The 24,134-nt window shown below is 38.0% G+C and overlaps 2 protein-coding genes and 1 long non-coding RNA gene across 7 annotated transcripts in view; 2 read left to right on the top strand and 1 right to left on the bottom strand.

Annotated features, from left to right (window-relative positions):
* Positions 1–12,578, top strand: part of SCEL (sciellin) — a 47,836-nt gene extending 35,258 nt beyond the window's left edge. For 3 of the 4 annotated variants that reach the window (XM_032680790.1, XM_032680791.1, XM_032680788.1), the window contains 7 exons: positions 556–612; positions 1,634–1,693; positions 3,175–3,264; positions 6,101–6,175; positions 7,433–7,541; positions 9,853–9,955; positions 10,936–12,578. In XM_032680790.1, the coding sequence (XP_032536681.1) occupies positions 556–612; positions 1,634–1,693; positions 3,175–3,264; positions 6,101–6,175; positions 7,433–7,541; positions 9,853–9,955; positions 10,936–10,952 (511 nt within the window). In that variant the 3' untranslated portion in view covers positions 10,953–12,578. The remainder of the gene's footprint in view (positions 1–555; positions 613–1,633; positions 1,694–3,174; positions 3,265–6,100; positions 6,176–7,432; positions 7,542–9,852; positions 9,956–10,935) is intronic. The other variant, XM_032680792.1, reaches the window with a different exon arrangement.
* A 1,040-nt stretch (positions 12,579–13,618) lies between these two features.
* LOC116783324 lies at positions 13,619–21,387 on the bottom strand. Its single transcript, XR_004355629.1, has 3 exons — positions 20,756–21,387; positions 18,933–20,661; positions 13,619–13,664 (listed from the first exon to the last, which is right to left on the bottom strand). It is a non-coding gene; the product is annotated as an uncharacterized LOC116783324 (long non-coding RNA).
* An 89-nt stretch (positions 21,388–21,476) lies between these two features.
* SLAIN1 (SLAIN motif family member 1) overlaps positions 21,477–24,134 on the top strand; it is a 95,361-nt gene continuing 92,703 nt past the window's right edge. For both annotated transcript variants that reach the window (XR_004355628.1, XR_004355627.1), the window contains exon 1: positions 21,477–22,014. The gene's annotated coding sequence lies outside the window, so the exon portion shown is untranslated. The remainder of the gene's footprint in view (positions 22,015–24,134) is intronic.

The following is a 24,134-nucleotide window of genomic DNA, read 5'->3' as shown; positions in this document are numbered from 1 at the left end:
ATACAGACATAATCAATGCTTTAATTGTTCACCATGATGATAAACAGAGGAAATTTCTCATCATTCCAGAAGCAAAGTATGTGGAAATTTGGCCATATTTCTACATGTTGTCTTAAGAAGTAGAAGTTTCTTATTTTAAATAAAAAATTATTCTTGAAAATTATTGATGCAAACACATATTAAGCTATTTGGAGCCTGCAAATTAATTCTAAATTCTTTGAAAGTTCATGTTTCTCCTTCACTGTCTTCACTGGTAAAAACCAGTCTTAAACTATGGCATTGATCCGATTAAAGTATTTTTATTTTCTTGGATATAATAGATAATATTTTTTATTTAATTATACAGAACTTTACCTTGCTAGGGGAAAATTGTAAACATATTTTCTTATTATGTTCAAGAACATAAGTGTTTGCAAATTTTGAACACAAACATAGCTAACAATTTACTTTTTTCCTTTTAAATGTGTGCATAAATATATTTCTTTCTATTATGACACTTTATTCCTTCCTAGATAGGGGGAATATTTTAACAGTTGTATTTGTTTGTTGTTTCAGACAAAAACACCTTCAGGATCTTACTGAAATAAATACTGCTGATCAGAAAAATAAGAGGCGAGCTTGTCATAATCTTTCTCTTATATACTCATAAAATATTGATGGTTGATTGGATATTAGTATTAATAAGTTCTGTTCTGTAAAAATCATTACATTTTAATTTGTGTTCAAATGGGAACCTGGGTGACACTTTTTTAATCTGAAACAGTTTGTCAATGGGTAACATTTTTGTTTAATTACAGGGCAATTAATATACAATATTAATGTAAAATTATATTATTATATACATGACATATGTTAATATATGAAATTTATTATATGACATTGCTTTTTCACAGTAAGTGATTGATGAGCTACTAGTATAAATGTGATGCCATATAGATCTAGAGATTGTATACAATCCTAGATAACAGCAGTTGTAAGAGGAATTTGGTCTGCATATAATAATAAAGCAAATAACATATTTTGGAAGCCATTTCCACAGCTCATGGTATTGATGCCTGTACCAAATGAAATTCTGTTATAAAGTTAAAATGATAGAGCCACGATCAGTTTAGCAGATGTAGGCAGATGTACATGCTTCACCTGTAGCACGGGAACGCAATGTCACATAGTGGTCATAAACTGAAACAAGAGGGATTCTGACTGGATATATGGAGGACTGTCCTGCAGTGGAGCAGGTAGCCTGGAGAGGTTATGCCATCTCTCTCCTTGGAGGTTTTCAAGACCTAATTGACAAAGACTTGAGCAACTTGGTTTGACTTCAGAGCCACCCCTGCTTTAAGCAGAAGGTTGGACTAGAGAGCCCCCGAGGTCCTTGAATTCCAGCCTGAATTATCCTACAAAACTATAATGAACTTGCTGATTTTGAGTTGTTTGTTATTCTTTTATGGTGTCATACTAGAAAGAAACTGAAAAATATTGAAGCCTGAGCAGATAACTACTAACTGTAGTCAGGAAAATTCTCTGTGAAATGCACACAATTTTTTTCTTCTTCAACATAAATAATTCAGCCTGTTTAATATGTTTAGATTAAATAAAATACTTCTATTAATTCTGAGGTCTCTCTCACTTTCAGAAATGAGGACCTTGGTGATAACACTGAAGTAAAGTCTGCTGATGACCAAAGTAAAAAGCGGTGAGACTTAATTGGTAGTTTTCTCTAAAATTTGAAGAGCTAATATCAACTGTTCTGGCTGTTTAGTATGGTACCAGAAATTTGAACTCCTAATACAAGAAAGCAAAATTTGCCCAACATAAGTAAGATATCTGTATTATTTCTAAAATGTGACTGATTAACGAAATGTAACAATAAAACTGCGTGTATTTTGGTAATAATCTCTTGTAAGGAATGAAGATGACTGGTGACAAGATTCTCATAAGTATTTTTGTGCTTATCTGGCTGTTTTGTGAACTCAGCTGCTAGCATCTCAAACAAATATAAGTAAATGCATTCCTAGTACAAGGTTTCATTGCTACTAGGTTTCTTTATTTGCAGAAGCAAGGACCCATTTTGGTCAATTAAAGTGAAATTAGTAATATTTTTTAGCTACCATTCTGATGGTATCTTTTTGAGTCTTCCATTTAGTTGTATATCTAAATGAAGAGGAAGAATTAGCTATCTGTATACATAGGCAGTTTTTCTATTTTTCAATAGAAAATATTTTTGTCCTAGCAGTTTCACTTGACAGTCTGACCAGAGAAGCAGATACTGAGTATCTGTGGTGAATGAGTTTCTCTTTTAGTTCTGAAAGGGGGCATGCCTGGTTAGGAGTCACAACAGAGGGTGCTGCTTCATGCCACATGCTATGCATATAAAACATGACAGCACTAAGTGAGGGTCGTTTGCAGAGCTTTGGTCCTTGGCAAGCTCACTGAAACAAATCAAGCTGCAGCCCAAACATCCAGAGTTAAGGCTTGTAATCATCAAGTTGCTTCAGAACCTTTGGCAGAATCAAATAACAGTAGCATTTATCTGAGCTGCTTCGTAAAATCTTCAAAAACATTATAGCACTTATTCCTTAAATCCTATAATTTGTATGACAAGGTTTATTTTTATGTTTGTTTGACTGTCATGTCTGTGGCAGGCAAAACTGCAGAGGCAAGGTTTCTTTTGCTTGAATAATAATCCTGCTTTTTGAAATGAGTCTATGTATCTGTTTAGCTGGTCATTTCTAAGAAAAACATAACTGTAGTATATCCAAAAGAAAGAAAATTTTGGACTGAAATGCAGTAAGCCTAAGAATACATCATAAAATACTGACAAGAAAAAGTACAGTGCTACCAACCACTGAGACATTATTGTGCAGTTGAAAATCTCAGCGAGTACTTCTAGGAAACTAGAGTTCAATAAAGTTAGATGAAGTTTCTGATATGAATAAATCTGAATATATCAGCATAAACTGGAGGACTTAAAATTATAGGTCAGTGATTGCATTATTTTTCACCAGCAACAGTTTAACAACAGTAAGATAAACAAAAATTTTTTTACCTATTTTTCAAGCCCAAGCTTCTGCATTTATGGCTCTAAGTGTAAATTAAAAGCTGTGTAGATTAAAATGATTTCTGAAAAGTCTTTCTTTTCTTATTGTAAGGTTTCTTCTTTTTTTTTTTTTTTAGGATAACTGAGAAAGCATATGAGAATCCTCCAAGGGCTCCAAATAATCTCCCAGAAACAAACTACTCTAGCGACAGTGAAAGAAAGACCAGGTATTGTGGACAATCAATTGAGCATCATAGCATCTAAAGTGACATTTCTTGCAAAATATTAAGAAAAAAACGTTTTTATGCATGAAATTTCAGGGATGCTTAGAAATCTCACATTGGAGATTTGGAATCATGCCAGCCCTCTTCCAAATCTTCTTCCAGGATCCCAGGCATAGAAGCTCACAAATCATAGCTCTGGTGCACAGAGTGGGGAGCACAAAACATACCCTGTGTAGCTCTAGCCATGTGGCTGAAACATGAAATTGAGGAGAGCAGCTAAGCCAGAATTCATATATAATCAACAGAGGAAAGGCATTTCCTGTGTGTTAGATACACAGTGCTCTTATTTCTTACAAACTTACTTCTTTGTGAGGGTGTAAGGAAAACATTACACTCTTCACTCAGGTGCCTTATTAGGTTCCTAAATGGGATGAATCTGAACCCATGTATCACCAATCCAATCACTGAAACTGTGACATCCTGACTTTTTGACCAGGAACAAGCTCTTTTAAAAACCATTTATCTTGCAATACTCTTGCTCTAGCTGGATTCTGCTTCTGCAAGCACACACATTGCAAATCTGTGTAAAAAATGTGATGTAGAGATATTTAAGAGAACTAGCTATACACCAGGTGTGTTGGTAACAGGAAATAATTGAAACAAAGGAAATTATATCTTGTTCTTCATGGTTAAAATGTATTTTCAGGAAATATGACAAAAAGGTACTATATAATTCCTGAAGGAAAGACATTTTTGGATTAGGAAGAAACCTCTCCTCAGTACCAAATCACTCAGTACCCAATAATTAAACATTAATGTGGGTGGGATTGTTTAAAGACATAGCCCTATATGTAAGGTGTTGCATTGCTGTATAGTAGTTTTGAACTCCCTGAGTCAAGGCTGATGACTTGGCAGGGAAAGGAGTAATCTTCTGTTGAGCCTTACTGACAGGGAAAATAGCAGTCATAGTCTGGTACTTTATGGGAACTACGGCCAATGTCCCCATCCTTAACCTTATGCACACCTGAGCCTTGGTGTGGGTGTGAATGGGCACAGGATCTCTAATCTCTCATTTTCTTGCCTTTGCTCTAGGAGTTTGGAGTACAGTCGAAATTTATGTATTCTGAAACTTCTGCATGGCCTCAAAGGACAAACCCATAAATTGGCTGAGAATAAAGGCAAAGCAAAACAGCATACAATTTAAGACTAAAAATGAATATTCAACAGAAAACTCAATTAGCATTTTCCAGCATTTTGCACACATGCAGATTCTGATTTGTAATATTCTGATTATTTTTGAAAGTTAAAACAGAGACAACAATACAAGAGTGGCAGGGCAAAGAATGTGCTGCAATATGCAATGTTCTCTTACACTTGACAAAATTTATACCGTCTACCTGAACCTCTAATCCTAATTTAATCAATGAAATCTTATTAAATGAATGGTCTTTGTAGGTTATTTCAGGTTTTATGCAATAGATTCTACAGAGTAGTTTGCTGTGTAAACAAGTCACACCATAGCAAGCAAAGCAGTGAGTTATATGAACTGAAAGAGGGAATGTGATCAGATACACAGCTCTCAGGCTACATTGTGACTCAGTTTTCACTTAGTGTCTTGTCAACCTCTCAGACTATGAATTTATTAAAAAAGGTTCCGAGTTTCCTCACACTTTCAGTTGACAAAGTTAGAAACTGATTCTTTGGAAATATTCTTGCTGTAGCTTCATTATTTTTTTCTATACAGTAGTACAGTTATATTTTTTCCTAACTTGTGGTTATATACATTTTTGTGGTTTTCAACATTGCTGTGTTCTATGAAACATACATAAAACATTTCTCATTTAAGCTTATCAGTAATTGCAATTTTAATACAGTTCTGGTGTTGCACAGAAATCAAATAAGAAATATTTACATTAAAAAATGCAGCTGTGTAGAAAAGAGTATCTGGGCTTCATAACACCTTTCACACACGTTATCAGTCTATTTCAGGTAAAGCCTGTAAAAAAAGGTCTTCTGTAAATACACATGATTATAAACAATTGTTCCTAACATTGCTGAATATTATTCAAGAGTGAAATGGAACATGTAATAATTATCATATGCCTTATTAATTTCTGGAGAATAGGATAATTAAATCAGTTAAGAAATGTTCAAAATATGTAGGGCAAGATGACTTCTTCAGCTGTCATATATATGTTCATCCGTTCCATGCAATAAAAACTGACAGTTAAGCAACTTAGAAATGGGACTGTTAAAAAAGGAAGATTAAACTTCCCTGACACTTCAGTATATTGCTTTTTACTTCCTTTTACTCCGATATGAGGAACAATACAGTTATTGTAGTGAACACAAATCATACATTGAACAGCCTGTATTATAATGACCCTCACTCTAATTCTAGGACCACGTAATTTTCTTTGGCTGTTTGAAAGCTCTTTGAGGACAAGTGAAAGAAGCAAAGGAAAAGGAAAAAAATGCAGTCTGTCACCATTTCCTGACACGTATCATTCAGGCTGGGATATCAGCACAGGCAAACCCAATAACATCATATAATTTTGCTCAATGGGCTTGTGTGGATTTAATTTTGAAATGCTGAAGAATCATTCAACAATAAAACACAGTCTAAGGACACCATATTTCTAATTTAGGGTTTTTTTATTTGATATTATTATTCTTTATGGTTGTGAAGGGACAGAAAAAGAACTCATCACCAACTATGATGGTTTTTTCTTCACAAGCATGTTACTTTAGTTTAATTTGCATATTATCATTAGTGTAGGGAAACCTTTAAAAATATAAAGTGCTGTTTAGTAATTGCTATGCACTCTCTGCTTCACAGCAAATCATCATATGGTGCCTATGAAGAAAATATAACTGGAAATACTATTAAAACTGTTTACTCCACTTCTGACCGGTACGTACACATTAATAACATCGTAGAGTACCAAAGGACACAGACATTTGCATAAGCATTCAAGTGTTCAGACAAAAGAGAGCAGTGGAAGTCACCATTAGGCTCGTCAGACAGCTTTTCATACAGAATTCTCTTTCAGTGGGATCTTGCCATCAAATCATTACCACAGCTCAGCAGCCTAATATTATGTCAAGCTTGTCACAGCTGACATTTTAAAATATCTATAGAAACAATAGCCAATGCTTTAAGTGATAGGGTTGGCTTTGTGAGTCTGTAGTTTCTATCTCAGGCAGCTGCTTACTCTACAAAATGTCCTTCCTTTGTGAGAGTGGTTTCTGTAATTACCAACTTTATGACCAGATGTAGAGGAATCAGTTCACAATGACAACACTGTTAAAAACTATGTCATCACAACAATTAAGATATTCCCAAACATAACAAGCATATTTGCTCCATTAGTAATATCTTACCTCATGGGGAAAAAAAAGTTAAAGGATAATTTGAACAGTCCCATTACTTGGAATTACCAAATCAGAAAGACTTGTATCCTTTCCAACATAGCTGTAAGAAACTCTGAGAATGATTAAATATTAGTACGATGTTTTGTCATCGAGTAGAAAGGAGCAAGGCCAGTTGATTTTGTAATGCAAAACCAACAACAATTATATCTAGATACAGACTGATGTCATGTAAGAATGCAATAAGAGCTGAGAAAATTTTTAAAAGTACTATTGTCATAAATACCAGGTAGACTGTTCTATATGCGTGTTCACTATAACTGCCATGAAGGTATAAATTCTGTCTGACATACAGAAAATCAAAAAAGTTTTCAGGCATTTCAACAACACAGCGAATTCTATACCAGATTGATCAAATTATGGCATTTTCAATACAACTACCAATTTATTTTTGTGATTAAAATGTTAAAATTCTTGTCCTCCACTCCATTCCTATTTAGTATACATGCTCCCAGACATTCAGCAGCTTAATTCAGTTCACCAGAGAAGACCATTCTTTCTATGAAGGTGTTTTTGCTATTTGACAATTACATTTAGCAATTCACAGGAGCATGTCTATTACACTTGTCAACTAGAATGGAGGGAATACACACGTGACATTTTTGCATTTATGGCCGTTGTACAGTATACAAATGTCTTTCCCACGCAGCCTACTAAGCTTGTATGCTGAGATTTTTTTCTGGTTGAGATTTCGATGGCAGCTCTTTTTCTGACAGCTGATGTTATATTATATACACAGGAGTATAATTGGAAAAGATATATGTACATACTGCAGGAAGCCCTTGGGCATAGATGCCAAAATGATCTTAGATGCCTTGCAAATTTGCTGTCATTCAACTTGCTTCAAGGTAAGAAGATTTCACCTGGTACTAAGAAATATGATTTGAATGTAATACCTGCATTATACTACACGTATAATAAGACTATTTAAGCCTTAGGCCTTCTCCACCTTGAAGAACAGGAAGGCTTCCCATCAGAGGAAATTAATGTAGGAAATACTATCTCTCTGTTTCTCTCTCTGCTCTACACAGTCCCTTCTTCTTTCTTTCCATTTCTCTCCCTCCTCCCGCTACTCTCCTTCTCCCTGCCTCTCCTCTCTCGCAACCACAAGGAGGATAAAGGATGCAACTGAATGTATCCTGAATGTCCCACACATTTAGAAGCCTTCACTTATACACCCTTCCAGTCTGATAGTGAATTATCTTCAAATTACACTTTCTTTGTATTATAAAATTTTGTTCAATTTCTCTTTTTATGAAGTTTTGTAGATGTTCTTGATTAAGTGACATCTAAAACAGTCTTAATTATTAAAAACTAGGTATTTTTTCCCTGTTTCCATTAAAAATGAAAGCAGAGGAAATTTATTTCTGCTTGCCATTCCAAAACACAAGCCTCAGCCGAAAATTTGCTCTTAAACTTTTCTCAGGGTATGCCTGGCAGTGCTCAGTCTTATGGTCTGTTTTCTTTCTGCCTCATTTGTCTTATTTCTGCTTGCATCTACACACAGAGTTTGCTGTTCTCACAAACAGTACTCTGCAAAATCACTGCATTAGCATAGCTCATTTTTCTGCCCAGTCCTGCATAGGTTTGACTTCTGCTTCTGACAGCAGTTCTTCTACCTATTTACTGCATGAAAATTAACACAAAGCAGAATACAGCAGTAAGGTTGCTCTTAACATGTATGAAGCTACATGTGCTTTTTGTCTCATATTGACTTTCTGAGCTCTTTGAGCACCAGAAACGCAATTTCTTCCCGGGAAACCACTATGTAATACTATTATTGCAGGTAAATATAAGCTCTGGTTTGCTTCCACTCTTTTTAGATGGATCAACCCACACAGAGAGGAATGGCCTTTTCATGCAGTTAAGAGTATCAATAAGTTTGTATAAGCTGAATTATCTGTTAAATATTTATGCTTTTAAAAAAAATTATATTATTTTGCTACCTATTCTCCATTTGGGACCTTTCTGGCCAGCAAAATTCAGCTTAGTTTTTGTGTAACTACACACTTATGAAAGCACTGGCAAAAAAATTAAACAACTGATGTAGGTCTGTGGCTCATGCTTGTAGTTATGTATTTAGCTAAACAGTGCAATTTTTCATCATTAATATTCATTCAGCTCCTTACAAATACCCTGTATCCGTTAGAGATTTGCATGTAGCTGACAGCAGTATAACATCTTCATTTCCTTGTAAAGGTATATACCAAAAGTTGTGAGTAAATAATCCAAATTATAGGGGGTTTTCTCTGTATAAAAATTCTAGCCAATCTTTGTGATCAAAAGATTATGAAGACATGCCCATCCTTTTGTTGATTCAAACAAAGAAACATAAAAAAGAAGCAGATTGTTTTAATAACACCTTAATGTTAATGCTGATTTTCACTTATCAGAGCATAAAATATCCAAAGAAACCAGAATTTACTATTATTTTATTAGATTAAAATAAATAAATAAATAAATAGATAAAATTATCTGAGTATTGAGGTTCTAGTTTATATATCAAATTACCATGTTCCTTGATCCACTGTCAGCTTTCCTTGTGATCTTGGGAAGTAAGCTTCTGTGCGTACCTGTGTATTTTCATATGTGAAATGTGGACAGTGCTTCCCTATCTCAAAAATTAGCTTTTTTTAGACATTTGTGAAAGCAGTGTCCAGATTCTGCAATTGGAGACATAGTTAAGTGTTAAGATAAGTGTCTGAAAATATTTTGAAATAAGTAGGTTTAGTTTCTTTAAGATCTACTCTGAGTTGCATGATTAGGTGTGATCACGCTTCCTTTAGTGGTGAAGAAAGAAAAGGATCTCAAAATAGTGATTCATCTTATTTTAGGATAAACCTCTAAGCTAAGACAGAGAAAGTACCCTTTCAAAATGTCTCAGGGAAGTATGGGGTTGTTAAGTATAATGAGTACCTAGGGAACCAATTGAGACACTGGTATCTGATTTTTAGACGTTTAAAAGTGAGATATTCAGATGTTTAACTTACTGTTCATTAAAGCTACTCTTTCAGAGTTCAGATCTGATGATATTGCAGTCCTAATAAACCCTACTCTGGTCTGGGGCTGCCTGGTTCCTACAGTACAGCATACAGGGAATGAGTATTAGAGAAGGGTTTCATTTTAATTTTTCTTCTTTCTTTGAATTGTATGTTGAAGTGTGAAGTATGTAAGAGACCCCTGGAAGATCTAAAAGCAGGAGACAGCATTTGGATTTACAGACAAACTGTGCATTGTGAGCCTTGCTATTCCAAAGTTAAAGGTAATGTACAAGATGGCACTGAACACAAGGAAAACAATCCTGAGAACTTCATTCAAACAACTTGAATGTACAACACACAGCTGTTGCTTTTCTCATTTCTGCATATTTAAACTTTTTCAAAGCATCTAATTCAGTAAGCTTAGGATGATATCCCAGAGTCTAGATACAATTATTCTGTATCTGTGAGGGAGATTTCTTAAGGTCTCACTGTAACCTGTACAGTCCTACCTACGCAGTCAATGAAGACACCTAGAGTGAGACAATAGCCTCTTGCCCTGGAAGTGAGAAGAATAAATTGCAAGGTCATCTGAGAATCAGGTTGCTCTACTGAAATGACTAAGCCAGGGTCCAGAGGTATTTTCCCCTAGTGGAACAATTGTGACCATTAGAAAAAAGATACAAAATCTATTAAGTCATAATGAAAATATTATACTGTGATTATCATTCTTACCTTTGTGAGGAGCATAGTGAGTAAACAAATGTGCAAGGCAGGGACAAATGAATATTTTATTAATTTTTCTAGAAGTTGCAAATTTTAAATCTTGTGTCTTCACAGCAATTATTATTTCATATAAATCAGTACCTAGTACCTCTGTACCATCTTAAGACAAATGGAAATGGAGAAGAAATGCTCTGATAAGCTGGTTATCAACCACATAATTCCAAGATAAGATCATGTTAACTAAAATTACATTAAAAATTTGTTTGATTAAAATACTTTGTGTTATGCCATTGCAAAATTTGACAGGAAGAATTTTGCAATTAATCAGATTAGAAAATTAATAAGACATTGTAATAGTTACAAAACGGTAAAAAGACATACCAGGATTCTGTATATTAAGCATTATAAATTGACATGTCCTTATTAATCAAATTACAAGATAGGACAGTCAGACTTCAGAAGATATTCTAAAAAAGAAAAAAAAATTAGAGTATACTTCTTTGCTTGGTGTTTCTGACCAATATTTTCTCTCTTGCAGAAAAATGGATCTACTAATTCTGACATACAGAACTCATGATAAAGAAGTTCCACTATTCTTTAATTAAGTGTATTGGCCTGTGTAAAATTATTCATTTGTATTGCTAGGAAAAAATTTCCTAAATGACGTCCTACTGCATGGTTATCAAAGGAATTAATTTATTGGGAATTTAGATGCCCTTTCATACATACATTGCAGGAAGCAAACCGAGACATTGTTCAGTATTTTCATCAGCTCTGTGAAACTGCTAAAGTGTATGCAAAACCAATGATAATTTATTGAAATTTTCTGAATGCCAGAACATACCTACACACTTGTTATGAAGGGGCTGTATTCTCTTTTGTGTAAAACACATCTCCTCCAATATAAAGATCTGTTGGCTTAATATAGCATGAATGCGATTCATCTCATCAAAAATTAGCCATTTAGAGGTCAACTATTTGATTTAAACTAATGTTTTCATACAGAGGGAAGGGGGTTCATGCCGTACCTTTGAGGAGAGACCTCAATTTCCAGAGGAAGGTTCTTCCCAAGTAACTTAAATGGTAGTTTTGAGACAGAACAAATCATCTTTGGAAAATGCATCTCTATTACTGCAGAAGGATTCTAGACAAATATAGTTAGAGGGTTTTAAGTAGAATTATCCCACTCCATGTTTATAATTCTGTTACTATTGTATTACCATTTTTTAAGAGGTGCACACTTAATAGTTGCCATGAAATAATGAAATACATACTTTGCACGATATTATGTTGTTGTATTTATCTTTCCTACTTTATTAAACTACCTAAACACTTTGGATGGATTCCTCTTGCCTAAATTTATATACACTGTAGACATCTATTTCTGAGTTACTTGATCTATTCTGTCTCACACAGAGGAGCAGACTTTTTTAGGAAGCAATTCAATCGGTCAGATTGCAAATGTGTGTTTTACTGTGGTGTTAACCATGCTTTGAATGTATGTCTTATTTGCCATGGTTTGCAAAGGAACCTGGAATTAACAGTTCAGAATTCTACACATCTACATTAGGTCAGATAAACTCCTTCAAGACTACAGTGAAAGCATTTTTTTTCCTTTTGGACAGTGTATGTGTATAAAGTATAGAAACTGAAAGAGAAATTCATGCTTTGTTATAATATGTTGCCTAAAATATTCAATAGTTGAGTAGTTTACTGGACATACAAGGGGTTGACTACTAGTCTTTGCCATGAGACGTTTTATATTATGATTATCCAGAACAGTTTTTTCTTCCTTACACCTCAGCTTAAAAGGACTTCTTGGATATGGCCATGACAGAGTTAGTGTGTTTGGAGGCTGCCAGACCTGAGCAAGAGCTTAGAAGTGTGTGAAATGTCAAAGCCATAGATAAATATTAGACTGGCGAATGGCTGTCCCAGTCAAGCTCTCTCACCTTGACTGCACATTTCATAGTGGAGACAGGAGACATGGATGGATGTCTGTGTAATTTAAACCGTTGGGCCTGCAGCTGAATAATGATGTAATCTGTCTTGTCTGGCTTAAAGGATCTTCAGACTGACATACAAAGAAACCATGAAACAGTAGATATTTTGTTTTGTTAATTTTGTGAAAATTTCTTATGAATTAATGGCAGTAGCTCTAATAAATCTGTAATTATATATTTTTTTTTCTGGTGTGTGTCTCTTGTAGATGACATATCCTAGTTAAACTATACTTATTGTTACTCTGTGCTTCTCCAGGAAAAAATGAGACTTGCACAAGAGGGTGAGAAAAGTAGTGGCAGAATTCTAATGTCACACATTTGGTCCTGTTTGGAGACCAACAGTTATTGCTAAAGCCTGGTTACAATGGAAGATGTTACACGTTTATTTGAGCCAGCACAATTGAATCTAGGACTTCCTAGTGTTTGAGGGGATGAGAGATTTTAGTTCACTCCACTAGAGACCAGGAGCACACTCTGGATCAAAATATCTGCTACTTAAATGCTTACTCACAAAGAAGTAGCAATAGGAAACAATAAATAATAATTCTGTTCTCATTTAGTCATCCGTGCTGAACAGCCCTGGCAATTTTGCCATGTGGTTTTTTTTGTTATTTTTTATTATATGTTGTATAAGTTTCCTGAAAAGAAACACCAGGTTTGTGATTTACCATATAAAAGCTGGCATAGCAGTACTCATTAAGAAAAATCATATTAACATCTCAATATCAATGTATCAAAACTTAAATGTTTTTTGTCCTTTTTGCATATCATTAGCATGTGGTATTTCATTTCCCTCTGACTAGTGCTTCCATGAAACAATCCAAATTAACAGTTCGCTGGCAGCTGTTTTAATGAACATGTTATCTTCAATAATGCCTCAGATTAGACTGAAAAGCTGTATTGAGAGATGATGTACTAAATTATGTGGAGTTTTGTGATTCATCAGGCTCATTTTTTCAGTGTGTAATGGATACATTATTTTACAAAGTTGGGGGCATAGCTCTACAGTGGGGGAATCACACAATAAGAGGAAAGGAGTGAAATAATGCATATAATGTATATTAATGCATTTAGTTGTGTAGACTGTTTCAAAGCTACTGATATTTACAGGAACAAGGAATGTCATAAGAACAGTTTTACTGTGTTGATATATTCTGTTGTATCCTGTGTAGGTTCTTACAGAACACTCAGTCTGTTTGTCACACAGGGTGACAAACGTCTGTAACATTGTCCTTTCGTCCTCTTCCTCTTGAAATAAAAATTCCTGTGAGTTTGACAAAACAGGCTTTCCATTACTTCAAAGAGCCTCCTTAGGTAGGCTTGTAAAAAACTAGACAACATCAAAGGGGCCTTGCATTTATTCAGTGGGTCACCTCTATTCCTTTCTCTTTCGTATGGGGATGAATGTAGTGTTGGGATATAGCTTAATGTGTTCAGTTTATTTACTCGGAACATACCAGGTCAGAACGCTGCTACTCTGCTTGCCTTCCTTGATAGTTTAACATAATCCTGTTGTTTGTACAAATCCTGTTGTTTACAGTGAAAAGTATCTGCTTTCTTCCTTGGTTTTGCTTTCTAATCATACTTGCATATTGCTCATTGTAACCTCTCTGTTACATCAGGACGTGGTTTTAGCTTCCAGTCTAGTTGATGTCAAACTACGAGGGAGAAACGCAGCCTCCTTTTCTTCCTTCTGCTGCACCAAAACACCTCATTTTTCTTCACAGCAGTGTAACAGCAGAAATATCCTTCATTCGATAAAGAGAAAGAGATTTAATACTTAGGTTGGTTTCATGTGCCAAAGTCTGAAATTGTTGACCAAAACAGCTCCGTTTAGTTGCTTAATAGAAAAAGAACTGAATTGAACTGATGAGGTATTTCCTTTTTTGACTTCAAAGGCCTCCTCCCCTGTTTTCTGCTTTGCCTGGTCCGAGCAACTCAGCTCTAATCTCTGGCATCAGTAAAACTAGGACTTACAAACATTTCTTGCATTTCAGGGAGAAGAACCTGTGGATATTTTCAAAATGTGTTTGGCACACTGCTAAAATCAGACCTCCTCAAAAATCTTGGTAACTACCAGCTTTTAAAACCATGGAGATGGTGTTCTCCATCTGAACAGATGAACTTGGCCCAGAAAGCAGGAGCGCCAAGTTCAATTTCTCCCTCAATGTACCTAACCAAATTGCATAACACAGTGGAATAGGCCCTTGAGAGGAACAAACAAGATGCTTCCATTAATGTTTTTGCACCCTCACCTGTGCAGGGTGGATCCTTATGGCCCATGTTCCACAGGATAGCCACAATGCCTGTACATTCACTACGTGGCTCTTAATACCTCATGCATGACTGCTGAATAGAAAACATATAGTCCTGGGAGCAAAGACCAGTCCTGGAATCTCACCATCTCATCTGAGTGGTCTAACTAATAATTAAAAGCAGTGTGAATGAATTTCTGTTTATTTCTGTTAATGCCATGTCCCTTTCTAGCAACATTAGAGGAGTTGTCAATCAGATTTGTCTGGAGCAGGATGGTGAGGGAGTGGAATTCTGGGAGGTTTAATACAAGAGTACTAGAAGTGTTTTCATATGATGAGCTCTTTTAAGCCTTAGTATCTTTGTCTTTCCAGTCTGTGAGCTCTTTTGGACAGCAACTGTCTTCTGCTTGAGCAGTGCCCAGCACAGCAGTGGCCTCTGGGTGGTACTGCTGCACCTGTGTAAGTGACCCAAGAAAAATTTAGATTTCACCTCCCTTTCCAAGCAAGCTGCTTAAAAATGTACTATCTTTTGTGCGGGTTTTATAACTGTGTCAGCTATAAACTGACAACTACAGTCTCGTAGCCTGTGCCAAGATTTAAAACTGACTGGTTTTGTCCTGTTAGAATCAATACCTGAATATAATCATGCCAAAAGCACTTGTCCGAGTCTTGGCATTGCTGTGCAATCATCAGACATCTGTTTAGGGAACTTAGACAGCTATTGCAGTCAAAATAATAGGCAGCCAACATTTTAAAACTACCTACTCAGGAAAAAACCCCCCACATCATAATTTCTGGAATGAAAAGGTAAACTTTTTCTAGCATTCAAGCTATTTTTCCACATGTTCAAATACTAAAAGAAGCAGAAAAGTGAGAAAACATTCAGAAAAAGATGAAAGCATTACGAAAATAAGCCAATTAAGGAATTTTAAAAGTACTAGTGTTGCTGTAAATAATGGTGCCATTGAAATTAATAGTCAAACTTGGCTGTAAGACAAATATTCCAGAAAACATTGGTCTGTCTTCATATTTTCTGGTTCCTCGAGGGAATTTCTACCCATGGAACTTTGAATTATATTATCTCTGTATGTAATTCAAATCTTGGAATTAAGAATGAGAATCCAGCTGACCACATTTGTAGCATTCTAATTTCAAAGAGACAAATATTTAAACAATATTTGGGAAGTATATGACTGATAATGTATTTGAACACTGTTTTTACCTGTTTTTAAAACTGAACAATGATTTTATCCATTTACCAAAGTAACATGCATAAAAGTAACAGTAAAGCCTTTTGTACCAAAACAGCAGTTTTCTCACAGCAAAACTCTCTACGGGAGCAAGCACAGCAATTTTTACATGAATGACATCTGTGGAAAGCTGAAGAAGGAAAGCTGGGAACGAGCAGTATTTTTTCTGCCTCTTTCACTCTAGCGAGAGACATCCCAGATACCCAGTCAGATGAGGGCACATGCTTTGAGAATTCTGATTTCTAGGTTTTAATGCAGAGATCACCAGGACTGTTTAAAAAGGAGGGGAGGGAAGAGAAGAGGAGGAGAAGTGAGGCAAGGGAAGGGAAGGGAACGGTCTAAAGCATTTGAAACTCAGAGTGATTTGATACAGAACTGATTAGCTAAAATAAAATAACAATCCACTGAATTAGAGCTGTCATGTATAATTCTGTCTAGATGGATTTACAAACTAGTAGATCCTAAACTTAATGCACAGACAGTACCTTTTGATTTTCTGGAGCAATTGAGGCTCACCATAATGATGCAATTTTGGATTTGATTCTATAGTAAATCCATTCTAATAGTGACTACAATGTACTTCAATTTAATATTAATTAAATAAGGAAAAAGCCATAAGGAATTATGGTAGTTCAGAAAAGGAAACAGTATAAAAAAGAGAAAGTCAATTAGCATGAAATTAGCAACAGCTAGGAAGTCAAAATGTTTGCAAGAGACATTGAGTATGAAAAATCCATGCTGTAACTCCAAGAAAATGTTTAATTGCTCAAATACTGCAAAGCAAATGTATAATTTAACAATAACAAATTGCTAGGTCTAGGTAGTATCTATGCAAAAACTCTATGAAGCCCAAATGGGACATCGCTGAACTTCTCACAACCATTTACCCTACCATTCAAAGCAGGCTTGGTGCCCAACAAATTGGAAGCATCAGCTGGGACATCAGACTTGAAAAATACATGAAAACTGGTCTGGTGAACTACATTTCAGTTATTCTGATTTTTTATCAAGCCAATTTTTAACAAATTATAATAAATAACAGCATACAGAAGCAACTGGATATGTATGATATATTGGAGGAGAGTCCACACTGATTTTTTAAATCACGCATACTCATGAATATGAGTGTTTCTGAAGAAGTCAATATGCTTTCTGTTAAGCCAATTTCTTTAACTGGGTACACCTGGATTTACAAGAATTTTTTCACAGTCTTTCCCTAAACTATTATGACATAAGAAAACATGGAGTAAGAATAGAAAGAAAACAATGGGTTAGAAAATTCAGTTTTCATTATGGAGACAGGAAACAATGGGAGGTTCAGCCTGACTTCTGTGGGGGCAAGGCTGTATAAATTAGGGCTTGTCAGCTGGGAAGAAAAGTAACTGAGTTTTATATAGTCATGAATGACAAAGAGAAGCTGAATAGGGAATGATTAATCATTCTGTCTTTCTCAGAAAGCCAGAATAAGGGGCACCCAATTAAATTACTAGGCAGCAGATTTTAAGTAGATAACAAGAAGCAGTTTTTATAACAATACATTATTAAATTGCAGCTTTAATTGCCACAGGGTGTTGTAGAGCCCTAATGTTTAAATGGTTTAAAAATGGGACTCAGCAAATGGAATATTATTACACATCAGTGGCTATCAAAAATAAATGATCCAGATGTCCTGATTTGACAGCTTCTGAAAGATGAAGAAAATACCTCAATATTCTTTTTGTTTCTGAGATGTTTTCTTTACAAAGCTACTATCAGCCTTTGCTAGAAGCAGAATACTCGATTAGATGACTTATGCTGGCATGGTAGTGGCTCTATTTTTATAAAACTAGTTTCACAGTGATTTTTCAGACTGAAACTGCACTTTAAAATAATCTCACCAGACTTGGAGTTTACTGTCCATGCTCTGACCTTATTGTTACACATCTTTTGTATAACCCAGACTGGATTACTGCAATTAATTCTTTACTGGCTTGCCTGAAAGGCAGGTCCAGCCTGCAGCTATTGCAGCATAAAGCAACAGGCTTATTATCAGAAAAGAGCAGATGGGATTTGTGGACTTCCTGCTTCTTTGTTCTCTGCATTGGCAGCCTATTAGTAACTATGCTGATTCAGAAATTCTTACTATAGGACACTGTGTAAGTAGCATCCTGTAGTAGATTTAAGGCATATAATTTCTCTGGTCCAGGAATAATAGGTTTCATGGGCACATCATCATGTTTGGGTTTGGTGTTAGACAAATTGTATCAAAGCCTTAAAAAAATGAATGGAACCATCAAGTCTTCAATGTGCTTTGTAAAGTGCTGATGAAGTTCTGGGTTGATCAAACTCATCAGCTACTGCTGGGATACTGAATGGAGCTCATTGACAATTTACTAGTATTGCAAATATTGGGAGGAGAATAATTTGTGTTTGAAAACCCCAAAATTAGGTTAAATATTTTAATGACCAAGGTGTTCAAATCATCTTTGCAGAAGACAAGCAGACCAGCATGAACACCATGAGACAGTGCGTTCATCAACATACATTTTACCTGCCAACACCTCTATGTGAAGCTACAGTATTAGTGGAATTATATGTTAGTGTACTTAAAATAGAGCAACAAATACAACATGGTTAAATGCATTTCTATCCTTTACTAGATCCACCTGTCCAGGTAATGCCTGGAAAAAAGGGGGTTTCTCACACTGGCTGTGAGCATGGTAGTTGAAGCATGCACAAGTTTAAGCTGCTTTCTACCCATACTGCTGGATGGAAATCAGGTTTACAGCGGCCCAGTAAAGAAAGAGCCAATCAATCTTCTGTCCCATTTTCTTGGGGACCAGATGTAATAACACTGTTCCTGCCTATGCTCAATTCATTTGAACTGCCTGGAACAGCTTTTGTACCCATGTTAAGACACTATGCTCAGTCCTAAGCTTTCTCTCTTTGGGAACTCAATTCTGAAACAAGTGTCTGCATGGAGCATTTGCACAGGTGGCACAAACAGTAGATGGCATTTGAAAATTTGCAACTACTTGTACTCACAACTGAGGTAAAGCATTTCCATGGTGACTCTTCAGATCCTATGTCATGATGTTACATGCTCTAGTGTGTCTTCAAATGTGTCTCCTGGTGCATCTCCAAATTGATGTCTGCATCAAGATTTTTTAAATTATGCAATATCCAGACCATACTGTCATATTCCTGTACTGACAACAGAAAACATCAGATATCCATTTCCCATTTTTTTTGCTGGTTCACTAAATGACCTGCTTAGTTCAAAGAAAAAAAGTGATTCCTCCATTCTGAATCTCTTTTGAGTATTCCACAGAATCATCAAACTTGGAAAAGACCTTCAAGATCATCTAGTCTAACCATTAGCCCAGTACCACCATAATCACCCCTAAACCATAAGCCCAAGTGATACATCTTCAACACGTCTCTTGAACACAACCAGAGATGGTGACTCCACCTCCCTGGGCAACTTACTGCAGTGATTAACCACTCTTTCAGTGCAAATTTATTTTATAATATCTAACTGAACCTTCTCACCTCATTGCATCATCCAGCACTACTCTTATTATAAACTTTTTCTTGGTTTTTTTTTCGTTGTACGTTACTGATGTCAATAAACTCCATATCACATATGCTCCTAATTCATCTTTTAAATCACTTTGCAATCTTACTGGATGAACAATGCACTTCCAAGAATTAAGGCTAGTACCATTACTAGTGATAACAATCTTAGCCCATTTTGTCTAGGGCTAAACATATAGAAACTCAACTCTTTTACCTGTGGAAATAAATATTACAGCTACTGCAGCAGTGAAAACTGGATTTTATTACTCACTCTAATGACACACGGCAGAATTAGAGCCAGATGATTTTTACTCTCAACGTTTTTCCATTTCTTCTTCCAAAGGGACAGAGGAGATACCAACAAAAGTTTTAGATTAAGTGCTATCTGGTGGTAAAGTAGTACACTGGGAGCTGTACTTATGAAAGTTACATCATCTGGAAGTCAATGCTTTGTGCTGTGCTCTATCTTCCTTTCCAGTCCTTCTTATAAGACTGGGAGGTATTACTTGCACTGCAAGAGTGCTTGAAAGACTAACAAACAACAGTGCTGTTGCCCTGTGCTTATGCAGAAGAAAGTTTCCAGATTATAAACCAAAGAGAGAGAAGTGTGACAGGTTGGATGACTTCAAAGTTGACTTATGCCCTGAACAGAAAAATAATGTCTGTTTCTATTTGCACAAGAAATCTGAGCCAGCAAAAAAGCATGGGGAAGGCAACAGTGGCTGATAAGACTACTGCTCTGCATAAAGCTCAAGAACTGAGTAGTGACTGAGTAATAGCTATTATTAGTGGGTAGGCAAGCAACTTACGTACTTAGAATCACAGAATCATTTAGAAAAGACCTCTAAAATCATCAAATCTGTTAACCTAGCATTGTCAAGTCCCCACTAAACCATGTCCCTAAGTGCCACATCTACACATCTTTTCAATACTTCCAGGATGGTGACTCAACCACTTCCCTGGGCAGCCTCTTCCAGTGCTTGACAACCCTTTTGGTGAAAACATATTTCATGATATCTAATCTAAACCTCCCCTGGCTTCCTTGAGATTTGTTCCCAGTTTTGTATCAGCGCTTTTGGAAACTTCAAGATGGTTATTTAGGTTATGTCTCCTCTTCATATGGCTAGAGGAAATGAACTCAGTGAGGGTTGTGTGATGGCTGAGCAGTCTTGGGTAACACTGAATCTCGGCTTGCATCCTAGGTGGAAGGAAGGGACACAAGCAATGGTTTCTTACAATGCTAGACAACGAAGGACAATGTAAAGACACTACCGTGAGTGAATGTTACTCACCTCTTTTGCAAAGATTTGCATGTTACAAGTCCACCTATGTATCTGGACTGTGTTAAAGGAAGACATTTCAATACAAAGACATCTTCCCCCTCAGGTGTTCTCCTATACATCAACAATTACATAGTTAATGCAGTTTTCTGCAATGCTTGGTTACGTGTTCTTGCTTCACCAGCAATGCAGCTTCAAAAATACGTTGCCTTCCTCGCTATGAACCAAAACTCCCAGAATCAGCACGTTTCAAACACACGGGTTTTGGCTGAATTAGCTCCTTTCAAGCCCAACAAAGCCGCTACTTGTGATTCCCATTCCCCTCACACTCGATCTGCGTAATTACCATCCTGACACCACCAGGCTCTAATTACACGGCTCACGGGAGGCGCAGCGCTTGGGGCCGGCTCCAGCCCGCGGGCGGGGCGGGGTGCGGTGCGGGGCGCTGGGGGGAAGGCATTTTTGTTTAAAGACCCGGGGCTCCCCGTGGAGGTGGGTCCTGTTGGCTTTTCCACGGCTGGATGGCGGGGGCGCCGGGTGGCTCTTTGTTCCTGCCGAGTGCGTGTGCGCGGCGCTCCGGCTGCCGGAGTGGGAGGGGATCCCGCCCGCGCCCTCGCTGCCGTTAACGGGAGGCGCAGGAGCGGCGGCGGAGCGGGGGCGGGCGGGCAGCGCAGCACCGCAGGGCCGGGCCGGGCCCCCAGCGCTGCGAGCGGCGCTCCCCGGCGCTCCCCGGCGCTCCCGCCTCCCCCGGGGGCCGGGCGCTGCCCTCCGGCGGCGCGGCGGAGCAGGTGCCGGCGGCCGCGGCGGCAGCGGGCTGGCAGGATGGAGGCTGCCTTGTTGAAGCCGGCGATGATGGCGGAGGTGAAAGGGAGCGGCGCCGGCCCCGGCGTGAGCGCCGAGCTGGAGGTGAAGAAGCTGCAGGAACTGGTGCGGAAGCTGGAGAAGCAGAACGAGCAGCTCCGGAGCCGCGCCGCCGCCGCCGCCGTGACCAGCGGCCCGCCCAGCCCGCACCTGCTGCTGGCCCCGCCGCCGGCCCCCGGAGGGCTGCGCCCCGCCAGCCCCCCCGCCCCGGCCGCGCCGTGCATGCCTAGCCCGGTGCCCACCATGCTGTGCCCGCCGGAGCCCCTCGCCTACTTCAAGCCCTCGCCCGGCCTCCCGGCGGCCGGCGGCGGTCTGGAAGGCGGCGGCGGTCCGGGGGCGGCGGCCACGGTGCTGGACGAGGTGGCGGTGCTGGAGCTGGAGGACGGCTGCGGAGAGGACGAGGATACCTGGTATATGCGGCTCGGCCCTGCCCCGCCCCAGCCTGGCTGTGCCCCCCGGACCTGTGTGTCGGTCGACCCCGGCCGGGCCTCCCGCGGCGGTCTCCCGGCACTGCTTAGCATTAGCCCCCAAATCCACTTGATCTCCCTGCTTAGACTGAAATCAGCTCTTTTTTTTTTTTTTTTTTTTTTTTTTTTTTTTTTTTTTTTTTTCTTTTTTCCTCTCCCCTCCTTCTAAACCGTGCCATCGGTGCGGCCTTGCCGAGGGAAGGGGCCCGTGTACGGGACGCGGCTCAGGTCGAGTCTTCAGCCCCCGGCTCGGGGGAACAGTGCTCGTTTTCCACTCTGAGGTAGATGGTTCAGATCTCAGCCTAGTTTCAGCCTCCTGTTTACATAAGGAATTAAAAATAGCCGAATTTTGTTCCGGGAAAGCCTTGATCTGAGCAGCGCTGCCTCCTCATCCTAAAATCTCTGCCCAGTTGTCTCCCATCTTCAGGGATTTGGGAGGGCTTTTGTCTTTTAGACATTGATCTAAATTGTTGTGTATCTTAATGCGCCCACGAAGCTCCAAAAGGCACGGCAGGGTGCTAGTAAATGAAATAAATCGGAAACGCCTAGCGAATGAATAAAGCAGAAAATAAAATCAACCTGGAGGAATGGTTACGTTCACTTAAAAACAAATAGAAGGGGAAATTACAAGCTACAGATAAATAAATAAGTAAGGCAGGTGCCTCAAAACCTGTTTCAGCAACGTGGATGAACATCGTAGGGACAGTGCTGGCATACTATCTTAGCCGTGTAACCACGTTAAATGTAATTGATCCTAAATTGTTTTGAAGTGTCAATAAGAATATGTAAATTATCTATATTTAAATAACTATTTTAAGTATCTGTCAAGGCTTCAATGAAATATTTTTAATGAGACTAGTTTTTGAGTTGAGACAAAGTTTATGTCAACTGAGTGTAAAACAGCTGAAATGTGTTTAAACATTCTTATTTTTGGTAGAAGAGAAAGGGTTCAAAAATTAATCCAAATGCCATAAATGCTTCTGAGTGCTGGTTGTGTTTGCTTTGTGGTACACAATACCACAGTTCTGAAAACTGCTTTTGAGAATCATCTACAAATGGCATGGAGATTTTTGTCAGTGTTGCTTCATTGTGGGTACAATTAGTATATGCAGGGCTGGTTTGGGCTTGTCAGTCCAGACTTAAATCAGATTTTCGATTGGTTCTAACTGCTAGGTTTCTTAGCATTAAGGAATAGCAAATTTGATTGATCATGTCCTGTTAAACAAAATGTTTTCCATGTTTACATTTAAGAATGGTAGAAAGTCATTGTTGCATTGTGCCTTAGTAAAATTCCCAATTCGATTTGCTCTCTGGGAGCAATCCTAAATGCTTTTTGGGCATGAGGACTTACCTTTGTCACACACATGTGTCCACTGGCAGAATTTCATCATAAGGATTTGTTAACAAGTTTATTCCACTAAGAGTGAGTTGTTTTAGCCGCAAACAGCTGTTTGGAAAGCTAAAGCTCACTGCATGTCATAGTTGTTGATTGGTAGTTTTAGGCCTTAAATACCTTTGGTGGTTTTTGGTTTAGGTGTTTTTGTGTGTCTGTGTGTGTTTTGGTTTTTTTTATCTGCAGTTATAAAAAACCATAGAAACATAAAACAGTTGACCCTGTGGAACTGCAGAGATATCAAACCACTTTTTGGCATTGAGCTTTTTACAGGAAGATCTGATCATCAGTTGGATGTTTAGCTTTTGAAGCAGTTCTGCAGGTTAATAATGAAGCCGAAAGCTTTTTTTTCTTTTTGGTTCTTTCAGTATCATTTTTTAAATGTGTGGTCAGGCAGTGCAGGAAGTCTGGGGAAATGAGTCCTCTCCTCAGAGAAATTCCATAGTTGATGTCTGCTGGGATTGCCAAGAGAGCAGTCGCAGTGAGGATATTTATTCTTTGTAAGCTCGATTGGCAGTGCTGATTGACTTGAAAGGCAAAAAACCCCCATGGAGGAGACACTGGAGGGTGCTTGCTCTGGTGGGACTTAGGTAGCTCTTGAGCCAAAACCATGAAAGTGAAAGGCTGCTGCTACCTGCTAGTATCCCTTGAGGAACAAAATCCTGTTTAT

This window comes from Chiroxiphia lanceolata, chromosome 2, assembly GCF_009829145.1.
Source record: "Chiroxiphia lanceolata isolate bChiLan1 chromosome 2, bChiLan1.pri, whole genome shotgun sequence".
NCBI lineage: Eukaryota > Metazoa > Chordata > Aves > Passeriformes > Pipridae > Chiroxiphia > Chiroxiphia lanceolata.
The sequence above is the reverse complement of the archived record's forward strand: the minus strand, read 5'-3'. Positions and strand labels throughout refer to the sequence as shown.